At 42.4% G+C, this 12,041-nt stretch overlaps 1 protein-coding gene across 1 annotated transcript in view; it reads left to right on the forward strand.

Moving 5' to 3' along the window:
* lrrk1 (leucine-rich repeat kinase 1) overlaps nucleotides 1-12,041 on the forward strand; it is a 125,227-nt gene that overhangs the window by 66,934 nt on the left and 46,252 nt on the right. Inside the window, exons 8-18 of the mRNA XM_034140950.1 lie at nucleotides 315-442; nucleotides 722-885; nucleotides 1,462-1,599; nucleotides 2,143-2,255; nucleotides 2,573-2,643; nucleotides 3,606-3,735; nucleotides 4,338-4,450; nucleotides 6,228-6,442; nucleotides 6,733-6,897; nucleotides 11,330-11,502; nucleotides 11,597-11,720. Of these exons, the coding sequence (XP_033996841.1) occupies nucleotides 315-442; nucleotides 722-885; nucleotides 1,462-1,599; nucleotides 2,143-2,255; nucleotides 2,573-2,643; nucleotides 3,606-3,735; nucleotides 4,338-4,450; nucleotides 6,228-6,442; nucleotides 6,733-6,897; nucleotides 11,330-11,502; nucleotides 11,597-11,720 (1,534 nt within the window). The remainder of the gene's footprint in view (nucleotides 1-314; nucleotides 443-721; nucleotides 886-1,461; nucleotides 1,600-2,142; nucleotides 2,256-2,572; nucleotides 2,644-3,605; nucleotides 3,736-4,337; nucleotides 4,451-6,227; nucleotides 6,443-6,732; nucleotides 6,898-11,329; nucleotides 11,503-11,596; nucleotides 11,721-12,041) is intronic.

Genomic DNA, 12,041 nt, shown 5'->3' on the forward strand with positions numbered 1-12,041 from the left:
GATGTACCTTCAGGATTCTTGCTCTTCTGAGTTTGTATTCTCATGGTTGTTTGCACTGACTTTAATACACTTTGAATAAAAAGGGCCAGCTTCATTTTATTTTATGCTTCCAGTCTTTAAATGTATTCTGTTACTGGACTCCATGATTAAACTCATTGATCTGCTTTTTCTTAAGCTAAAAGGGCAAACAATTGATCAAAATGTCAGTGTTTAAGCTTTTCTCTTTTACAAAAGTAGGGCAAACACTGATTAAAGAGTGACTCCTAAATGAAGCTGGTTGTATCATAAACATCCTCCCTCTCTCCTGTGCTCAGGTTACAGCACATCAATCTCTCCCAGAACCAGCTCAGCAGTCTGCCGCCCGGACTCCTCCATCTGACCCACATCCAGAGAATTTCTGCTGCTAAGAACCAGCTCACAGACCTGTTTGACATTCCTTCCAGTATGTTCTAATCATTTACAAAATAATTTTGTATTTGTGACCGATCATTTTTCAGTGGTCTCTTCATTTATTACAAGGCTGTAATAATCAACATGTTGGTAGTACATTTATGTAAACACATCATGTCAGATGAATGGAGGTTGCCATATATTTTCCATTATAGTGACTATTACCATTTCAATACTGATTCAAACTATTTCCAGTGGCAACAGCTGAAAGGCCTTTCAGTTTCAGGGTTGATTTTCACTTCGGCTGTGTTCTGTTTTTCTTCTGTGTCAGCCACTAACTGGATTGGTCTGCGTAAGCTGGAGGAGCTGGATGTGTCTGATAATTGTCTCAGCAGCCTGCCCACAGCAGTCCTGCACTGTCTGAAGTCCCTGATCCTGCTCAATGTGTGCAGGAACAAACTGAGCCGCTTCCCGGAGCCCTGGGCCTGTCCTCTGGTGAGAAACTGGACTGCTGTCATCCACTTCCTGTTTGGTATATCTGCTGATTCTGATGCTGTAGTTTGGGGTTTTGCTGGAACTTAATGTATCAAAGTCAAAGTCAACTTTAATGCCAATCTTTCAGTTTGTGTGTATAGACAGAGAGATCGAAATAAAGTTTCCAACAATCCCGAATACAATAATACAAATATACAAATATATATACAAATATGTATAAAATATGTATATCCTATATATACGCAATCAACAGACACATTTAAACATATGCACACATTAAGATAAAAACACAACAACAATGTGTGGGGGGGGTGCAGCTCACCTGTTCCACAGCAGTACCACCAATGGTCTGTGGGTGGGGGTGTTGGGTGTCGTTTCTCCTGAAGTCGACAACAATCTCCTTTTTTTTCTCCACATTGAGAAAGAGCTTGTTGTCTATGCACCACGTGGCCAGCTGGTTCACCTCGCTCCTGTAGTGGGTTTCGTCGTTGTTGCTGATGAGATGTATGATAAGTGAATTAAATGAATATCATCCAAAATAACCAAATGGATATTCTCCTATCACATCCTATGCAGAAGCAATGCAACGCTTCCTCCAATGTCATTGAGAATCTTCCAAACACCATCTCCATGTCCTGGAGGACGCAGCTGCAGGAGGTGGACTTCTCTGACAACAGCCTGAAGGAGTTGCCCTCATATCTCTTTGAACTGGAGGTGTGTATGTGAACCAAGAGTGCAGTTAGGGGTTAGAAATGATAGTTTAAACCAAAATTCATGAATGAATATGATAACAAAAGTATTAATACTGCTGCGTGTGATCGGATAAGTGTGCGTATTCCTGTCGTTCTGGTTTTCGTTTATACACCCTTATAAAGAACAGGAGGAGGAATACCGCAGTGGGCAGGCTGAGTGAAAGGGCTAATGCTGTTTCTGCTCATCCAGCACATCCATAACTTCTATTGTCTACTTGCCCAAAAATGGAGCAGAGCAGGGACGTTTTTATTAAGTTTTAAAACACATGTAGAAAACAATAGTATTTCTGTGAGGCCCGCCGACCAACTACACAACCAGTCTATGATGTAAGCATATATCTGTTAGACACCTTTTTTGGGAGCTGAAGCTGCTGCTTTTAACACTTTTTCAAGTTTTGCCTCATACTTACATACATACTTCTGGCGGCTCATTTGGCTGGAGAAACAGCTGTACGCAGACATGAAAGTGTGAATGTACAGTCACAACATCTCCTCCTCCCATCAGGCTCTAGTGTCGTTGAGATTGTGTGGGAATCACATTGACACACTCCCTGCCCCCAGTAAGTGGAAGTGCTCTCGGCTCAGGACCCTGGATCTATCCAGGAACCAGCTGGGCAGGTAGGTCATGCACGCACGCACGCACAGAGACAGACGTTCCCATCTTACTGGAGCTCATAACGGTCCTGTGAGAGCAAACGTTCATCACAGCCATCTGTCAGCATCAATATATATACGGATAATTCCTAAATCTAGTGAGAAAACTCTTCCTAAATGTCTTGCTGATTAATCTTTTTTTGTAAGGGAAATTGGCACTTAAAAAAAAAACATGCAGTCTACTGGGTTGGAGGTTTTTATGTCTGCCTACAAATAGATTAGTATTTGTAACTTCTTCTACTGCTTTTGCCTTTTTACCAAATTTAAAATTGTCTATTTAGAACAGAGGAGGGGCCCAAATCCAGGAAGCTGGCCTTCCTGACAACCTGGAACAGGAGGGACCCAGAGCCAGGTACATCTGCTTCACATGCATTCAAAGCATTTGAGTCTGATCAAGTCCAATCATATTTGTGATCACACCATTACATTATTTGAGCCATAGAGTGCCACAGTGACGCGTCCTAAAACCCGGCGATAGATTTATGATCGATAGATTTATGATTAGAAAATTATAAAAGTAGGGTAGACATGTGGATATTATCCGGCTGAACAAAACGTGATCTTCAATTTGTGTCAACCACTGACCTTATTTCGAGCTATTTTCCAAAATCCTATGGAGAAATTGCATTGGTTTTTGTCGAAGGAACCGGAAGGAGTTTACTTCCAGGTTTTAGGACGCGTCACTATGGCACTCTATTATCCTGTCTCGCTATTTATAAGATCATGTGACCGCAACAATTACGTACATTTCAATATTAGAATTGTCTGGTACTTGCCAGTTCCTCAAACTGAGAAAGTGTACAGTATAGAACATAATTTTTAGATCTCTTTATATTTGCCTTTTGTTTCACTGGTGTTTGATGTATGAAGAGTGAAAGGTGAGTCGAGTCTAAAAAATCTGTGTAGCAGTTCAATATCAAATCATGAAACATGTTGTTTAACTCTAAAGCAACAATGAGAAATGTCAAGAGATGGATCATGAGATAGAAAAATGAAAAAACCCCACAACTGGCTCCCAGCCTCTGGGTGACACACATGAATTGAACCATCTCTGACCCCATAGCTCAAACTAACCAGATCCTGATGAATGATTCCATCCTGTGATGAGGTTTGGTTCAATACCAAATTGTTGTGCTACAGTGTTTTGTTTTGTATCAGTGTTACATAATGTTTTACATCATTTCCCACTTATGTGTAATATGCTGCTTACTTGTTATTTCCTTTGGAAATGTTGGCACAAAGCCAGTTTCAGTATAAGTTACATTGTTATAAAGTGTCTGTTGTGTTTGACCATGCATGGCTCTGTCTTGGCAGTGTGTTCCATAGAGTTTCCCATGATTCTGCGGGACTCACTGGAAGTGCTTTTCTTGAATGATAACCAGCTGGAGTGTGTTCCCCAGTCAGTGTGTGGTCTGCACAGCCTCACTGAGCTCTACCTCTCCAAGTGAGTCTGCCCATTGCACATGAGTTTAAATAGATTTAAAAAAACAATTGAATACATTGAATTATAAACAGTAAATATATACAAATCAACAGAAAAGTTAATAATTTAAAATATACAGAACACGGTTTAATAGAACATTCTACTTCTTAAAATAAAAAACATAGGATACTCTAGACATAAGTGTGCAAAGTAGTTGGAGTTTTCTAAACGTTTTTTTAGATCCCGATTTGGGATTAATAAAGTTGTACTATTTTACGTTATCTCATTTTATAACAAACTTGTTGGGTGTTAACACTGATGTCACCATAGGAAGTGAAATGAAATGTGAAACATGATCACTGCTTTTGGGTTCAGTCTCCAGGACCCCTGCTGGTCTGAGGCCAGTCCTCCTGCTCCAGCTGTTTGCAGGAGCCACAATGATTGAAGTTGCAGCATAATTTGGCAACATTTCAATCTGACTGTTGTTGTTGTGGGCTTAACGGAAGTCTGTGATTTCTAAATAATCCAATTGACTTAAAGCAGGAATAATAACGCAACTGAAGTCCTTTGGATGGTAGGTAGCTGTCATGTGAAGTATTGACCCATGTTTTTCCTCTGAACAGTAATCCAAGAATCCGGGAGCTTCCTGCAGAGCTCAGTCAACTGTACAACCTGTGGCAGCTGGACACTGAAGACCTCAACATTACTAATGTCCCCCAGGACGTCAGAAAAGAAGGTACTGTCCAACTGTCTTTAACCTGTTAAGCCCGAGAGACCCCGGTACCGGGGCACTGCCGCAACAGCTTGCAGGAAACAGTGTCTGAGGGCATGTTCATTTAATAAACTATGAATGTTTTATATCCATGTAACGGGAAGAAACTCATCTAACTGATCATTTTTTATTTTTTTTCAAAAGAAAACCCACAATGCTAACACTGAGCCTCTGAATTACCAACGAGCGAAAAATGCTAACACCTTACAGCACTGAAAATCACTCACAAAACCTTATTATTTATCTTTTCTCCACATCCATGACATCGATTCACATCGTGAGGTGACACAGAATCGATGGGTACCCTCATTATCACTGAATTATACGAATTTGCGACGTTATAAACAAAAACAGACATCAAAACAGGTGACGCTAGGTAGCTAAAAATGCTAACAAGGTTACCTTGGCTCTGTAGTCTCTCCAAAGTGGTCTTCAATGGCATTAAAACTATAAAAACGCTGCTGAAGTTAATCCATAGGTTAATCCAATGTGTCTGTGTCCCTTTGAAATGATTTCTGACAATCCATGAGCAATCAGACGGATAATCCATGCTATTCCGTTTCTAGATGTCAGAGCTAGAGTGTAGCTTCACTCTAATGCAAAATTACATGCGCAAAACCTTTTTGTTTCACAATGAGTGTGTGTGGGGGACTCCCCCTTCAATTCTATTGGCTCTAACGGTCAGAAAGAGGTGTCAACCATCAAAATCGACCAATGGGTTCCAGAGATATGAAGAAAAAAACATTTACACCCAAATCACCTCAGAGGTGGAGTGTTTTTGGCTAAATCTCTCTAAAAAGGTCAAATGTCACTTGTTTTGCATCAATCTTGATACAGGGTACTTATTATATGTTGTACTTTGGATTCCTAAAGCTTTTAGTCTGCCTTACCATCATCCAAGGGTAGTTTTCACTATAAGTAAAAAATAATTTTTGGACGGACACTATAATTTACAGTTTTTTACTATGTAAAATCTGAATTTTCTTTAAAATAAAAAACATCTATATTGATTCTGACTTTTCTACATCCAACTCACAGGTTTATCATTACTTTGAGAAAAAAGATTATTAATTTAACCCTTTTAGAAGGGAAGATATGGTCATTTGTTCTGGGAATGTCATTTTCGAGCCTGAGACCTGAAAAACAGGCTCAGGGCTTAACAGGTTAATGACACCCTCACTTAACTGTTGAATGTGCAGAAGGCTTGAAGGACTGCTGAAGCCCCACAGTGCATTCTGTTCCCCACCACTCACATTGGAAGCCAGGTAGAAAAGGACCTGTTAATGGCTGGGATGATAACAGCAAGCAAAACCTGTTTTAGATTTCACATGTCGCCTTTGGTTTAAGATGAACCTTTCCTACAAAAAAACTACAATTTACAGTCTCCAAATAAGGTTTTCCTTTCAGTAACCTACATAATTCAATAACATATAACTAATGCCTGGCTTCACCTACCTCCAGAAAGTCGTTTGTATTACTTTGAGGTCCATAGTGGACGCCAAGAGTAACCAAAGAGACAGCAGTCATACAAAGTCAAATTGTGAAAATGAAATGTGTTTCTGAACTGCAGTATAAAATGTGCTTCTTCAAATGTCTTACACGTATCCAGAAATGAGATTTATGCACAGTACTTGAAAAATAAACGTTGTTTTAGTGCGTTGCAGTACCTAGTAGTCTATGGTTTCTTGGTAATTGGTCATTTCCAACATGCTGAAACCAAAGTACTTCTCTGGTGTTTCAGGTCCTGCGTCTGTCCTGGCTTTCCTCCGGGCATACCTTCGGAAGGCGGCCCCTTGTAAACTGCTGAAGATGCTTGTGATTGGTCCACCGAGACAGGGGAAGACATCCCTTCTGGAGGCTTTACAGACCGGCGAGGCGGCCCCCTTCACCCCCGCAGAATGCAGCATCTCCATCTCCACCTGGGAGCTGGACAACCCCAATGGAGACAAGAGCAGTGTGAGGAAACACACAGTTCATACATTCAGACAGTCATTACACACATTCCAGAACACAACGATTCAAATCAAACTGTATATCTCTTGCCCTAAATCATTTGTTTCTATTTGAGGAATGAAAGAGTTGTCTGTCTGTCTGTCTGTCTGTCTGTCTGTCTGTCTGTCTGTCTGTCTGTCTGTCTGTCTGTCTGTCTGTCTGTCTGTCTGTCTGTCTGTGTGAGACGGTGAGTTCATCATGAATTCACTCTCCAGCCCGTTCTGCAGACTCAGTGTTTGTCTTGTGTCACACAGAGGGACTCTGTGGCGTTCAATGTGTGGGACATCGGGGGTCCAGCCAGCATGTCCACAGTGACCCAGTGTTTCTTCACTGACAAGGCCCTGTACGTAGTGATCTGGAACCTGGCTCTGGGAGAGGAGGCTGTAGCCAACCTGCAGACATGGCTGCTCAACATAGAGGTGAACTCTAGCTTTAAAGACACACACATACACACACAAATGCCCCTTTTCCACCAAACCAGTTCCAGTTCTAGCTCCGTGCGTGTGCTCTTCTGGTTCCGAACCGGTTCTTCTTTTTAGCACCAGTTGTGTTTCCACTGCCCAGAGCCCGACTGGTGCTGCGTCATGACATCACCTTTCACGTCGCTGATTTTCTCCCCAACGCTGCTCACAACAACAACAATAGGGGACTGCGTCGGGTCGATGATCGTGTTGCTATTAAACATACGAAGCCAGATTAAATTAAAGAACACCTTCTCCAACGTAATACTCTTTCCCAGAGTGCAGTGCTTCATTGTTTATTAATGTGGTTCAGCGGCATTTACCGACAGCTGCAGTTCTGCTCGTCCACCGGAGTTTAGTCTACCGATAACTCACGCCAGAGTTTAGTCTACCGTTAACTCACGGCACAGTTTATTTAGTCTACCGTTAACTCACGCCAGAGTTTAGTCTCCCGTTAACTCACGGCAGAGTTTAGTCTTCCATTAACTCACGCCAGAGTTTAGTCTCCCGTTAACTCACGGCAGAGTTTAGTCTACCGTTAACTCACGCCAGAGTTTAGTCTACCGTTAACTCACGCCAGAGTGTAGTCTCCCGTTAACTCACGGCAGAGTTTAGTCTCCCGTTAACTCACGGCAGAGTTTAGTCTTCCATTAACTCACGGCAGAGTTTAGTCTCCCGTTTACTCACGACAGAGTTTAGTCTCCCGTTAACTCACGGCAGAGTTTAGTCTCCCGTTAACTCACGGCAGAGTTTAGTCTTCCATTAACTCACGGCAGCGGCCGCTGGATAGTATTCACTGTCTGACTGTCACACAAGCAACTGATAAATATCCCCCATCCCCTTAAGTGAATGAGTTTCAGTCTGAATTGACGCTGTTTGGCATCGCAATGCGTTGTGGAGTTCTCTGGTATAAAATGGGTGATGTTAGCATAGCAACCGAAGCTAAACTGACTATTTTGACTACTTGTTGCTATCCTATTGTGGCATAAGCCGTTTTCTACAGGCACATTTTACCGGCGTATTTTTCATTATGATTGTACTTGTGATAGTTTGACATGACAACCTGTTTAGCCCATGTATTAATTCCATCCGATAGCTGTTATAATACAAAACAACAAGAAAACGTCTGCCTGCTCTCCACAGTGATCAATAACTGCAAACGGGTGGTCAAAGTAAGGTAAACATAAACATACAAGTGTGTGGTTGTGTTCTAGTCACTTTGCCCAGCACTACTGCTTGTTACAACTTGTATTTGCCGTACTCTCCATTAACTGTTATTGCTCAGGTTAATCTCGCCCCCTCCGACGTTAGTGTGACGTATTGGTTCTTGGTTCTTGGTTCTTGCCCTGTAGCCGAGTGGAGCCAGCTAAGAACCGGTTTTCAATGCTTAGAGCCAGCTCCGCTGCGGTGGAAACAGGAAGAACCAGAGCTTAATCAGGCTCTAGCCCGGAACCGGTTTGGTGGAAAAGGGGCAACATACATATTTGTAAACGATTATTCCTCATCAGGACGTGTATTGACCAGAGCCTATGTGTCAACCATCAAACACCTTAATCTTATGATGTGGATATGCAATCATTCTTGTAGTCTAGTAAAGCAAACCGGGTGGTGCAGGAATCTCTCCCAGAAACCGGAAATTAGTCAGCATTTTCCCACATCCTGTTACCTCGTCTGAAGTCTGAACATGTTTTTTGTTAGATGCCAGGAAAAGGTCTGAGGTTAACAAAGAAGAGACAGCATTTAAATACCTCATTAAAAATGTGTCTTGTGAATGTCCAAAGCTTCTAGCTAACAAGTGGCAAAATGAGACGACGGACCCGGTCAGTAAACAATGTACGCCTGTGGGAAACACTTCCTCTCATCGGAACTATGATGCTAATAAGGTTAACGTCAATCGTTTAGGTTGTAATGCAACCTAAACGATTGACAAACTAGTGACTGTAGTTGCTGCATTCAAATATAAAAAACTGACAAGCCGAGGAAATCCCAGTTTCAGTGTTATCTGCTACCTGCCACTCGTCCACCAGCAGACTGACATCCATCCTTTATAGCTTTTAATTTAACGATATATCGATCTCCAATGACATTTTATAATTGTTCGTCTGACTGACCATCGTAATTGTGCTCACAGCATTCTTCATTATTTGATGTGTTACCCAAAACCCTCAGAATCTGTATTCCTGCCAGTTGAATGACAGAGAATGTTTTCACCCAAACACGGGAAGGGCCATGACGTATTCGAAAAATATCCGGATGGGTTGCTCTCATCTATAAACTACTTCAAATTGGATTTCTAGTCTGTGCCTCTGGGTAGCCATGGTAAAGATGCGGGTAAAAACACCCCACAGAAACAGTATACCATGTAAGAAACGTAGAGTCGCTGGTTCAAGTTCCCGACCAGACCTAAAATATGGAGTTTGGAATGGTACTTGGAGAGGTCCCAGTTCACCGCCTGGGCCCTGCCGTGGTCGCCTTAAGCAAGGCACCGTACACCCAAATCGGGAAGCTAACCCTCACACACATTCACACACCCCTTCCAGGGTTTCCGCTAGGATTTCTTCTTGCCGGTCAAGTGTCCGGAAATAATTTATTTTACCAGACAAATTCTAAACTTACCGGTCATGTTGCAATAATAATAATAATAATAATAATTGTGTAGCAGAGTTTCCGTTAGCAGGTAATTACCGGACTATGACCGGTAATATATGCTGATGTTTAAAACTCAGTTAATGGGGCTCATTTTTATATTGCTTCAGTTTATAATCGTAACAGATCGAAAAGTTCAGATTCATTTTTCAATAAATGATGCGCTTCTACAAACAACAAACAACATAATTATTACATTCAAACAAACTACTTATAGTAAATGAAGGTTTACATTAACTTTGGATAATAACAGGGGAATATTAAACGGAGCGCTCTCTTTTCCTCCCCCTCTCCTGACAGCCCGTCTGTATCCGTCTCATGCAGCTCAGTAATGAGTGACCCGAAAGTGAAGAATAAACATATTTATAACTAGTTTAGCTAGTTCCAGAGGTAGATAAAATAGCTAAGTGTGATGTTCTAACTTGAAGTGTGTGTTTTGCTCCGCTCACCGGTCCGTCACAGCGGGCGGAGCTGCAGGTGATCTGGTAGAGCTGCGTGTCTCCGTCAGCAGCAGCTGATCTCTGATTTCTCTCCCGCGTCCTGTTATAATTCACTCGCATTCATGTCCATATCGATCAGATCCAGGTAGCATTAGCGGTGAAGCCATTTTGGCGAGCTTCTTTTGCCGCGCACAGAGAAAAGTCTCATGTATTTTGCGTCATCTGATCAGCTCTCCTGATCGGCCTTTATAGAGAGCACCGATCAAACTATTAAGAGTGAATATCTGCCGATAATGATCGGCGGCCGATCGATCGGAGCATCCCTTGTTATTACTGGACATTTTGACTGGCAGGTTTTGAATTTACCGTTTTTTAATACATTTTACCAGCTAAAAACCGGTAATTACCGGCTAACGGAAACCCTGACCCCTTCATATGAGGCAAGAGATTACAATATTTCGCTGATTAAAGTGGACTTTGTATAGATCACGTCCACTACCAGTCGTTTCTTCTATATATGGATCTGAACACAGGTCATCCAGGTACTGTGTCGATTAAACAATAGATGACATCTCTGTACACCCCTTACCAGTGGCGTAACTATCTACGGTGCAGCTGGTGCAACGCACCGGGGCCCAGAGCCGGCCAGGGGCCCATGCAAAAACAAAAAAAAAGTAATGTAAACAATATTTGCACCGGGGCCAATCACAACCTTGTTACGCCACTGCCCCTTACATTTACCGTCAACAGTAATTGGACATCAATATAAAATATAATACATCCATAAACCTACACTTAAAGGTAGGGTAGGTAAGTTTGAGAAACCGGCTCGAGATACACTTTTTGTTATATTCCATGGAATGCTCTTAACATCCCGATAGCAATGAATATCTCAAGTGCTTTGACAAAAACTCCATAAAAAAATGTCATCTGTGGAAGCCGTAATACTGTAAAAAGCACGACCAATCATTTTAGCCGGCCCGGCTAAAATAACTGGATGGCCTACCTGCCTGTCAGCCTTCCATCTGTGCACAAACTTATCTCGTGCCCTCATTGGTCATGTGCGCGTTCGTGTGTGTTGGAGGAGGGGCTCTATAAGGAAGTGGCAGATTTTCTCCGGTTGTGTATTTTCAAATTCTAGCGATATCGAGCCGGTTTCTCAAACGTACCTACCCTACCTTTAAGCAAAGGAGTATATATTTTCTTACAAGAAAAGGCCATTTCCAATTGTTTAAAATTTCATTTTGTGTTTTCTTTTATACATTTTCATAAACGTGCAGCTTACTGTGTGTTGTGGCCTTTAGGCGCGAGCACCCAACTCTGCGGTGGTGGTGGTGGGAACACATCTGGATCTCATCGACACCAAGTTTCGCACCGAGAGACTGGCCACTCTGAGAGCTTACATTCTGGCTCTATGCCGATCCCCGTCAGGGGCCCGAGCTTCCGGATACCCCGACATCACCTGGAAACACCTGCAGTATGTCCCTAATGCTGCATCATCAGTATATTAGCCTGAAAGAGCACCTGTCTGCACAGTGTTTTCAGTGTGTGTTGTGTGTGTGTGAGCTCAGTGAGGTGTCCTGTAGGACTCGGGAGGGCTTGGAGGCTTTGAAGAAGCTGCTCTTCCAGGTGTCTCGCTCCATGAGGGACAGCAGCAGCAGCTCGGCCTGTGGCAGCAGGCTGCTGGGCAGACTGGTGAGTGAGGCCATGTGACTGATAATGCTCCACACGTTGTGTCTGTGTGTCCTCTGTTTTGGTTAAGTTGAACCAAGATAAAGCCAGAAATAATCTTAATAAGGAACGACAGAAGGCAGTCAAAGATTATGTTTCGAGAGGGATTCCAAAACCAAGTCAGTAACTCAATGTTTTATAGGGAGCTGTATCATACCCTTTACGGGAATTCAAGAGAAGAGTCCATTAGTTATTGGACAAGCTTGTTGACATTATTGACATAAAAAAACGGAATATTCCTGAACAGGACGCATGGCTGCTATGAGATCCACCACTGTAAAGATT

The sequence above is a fragment of the Trematomus bernacchii genome, unplaced genomic scaffold (assembly GCF_902827165.1).
Source record: "Trematomus bernacchii unplaced genomic scaffold, fTreBer1.1, whole genome shotgun sequence".
Taxonomy (NCBI): Eukaryota; Metazoa; Chordata; class Actinopteri; order Perciformes; family Nototheniidae; genus Trematomus; species Trematomus bernacchii.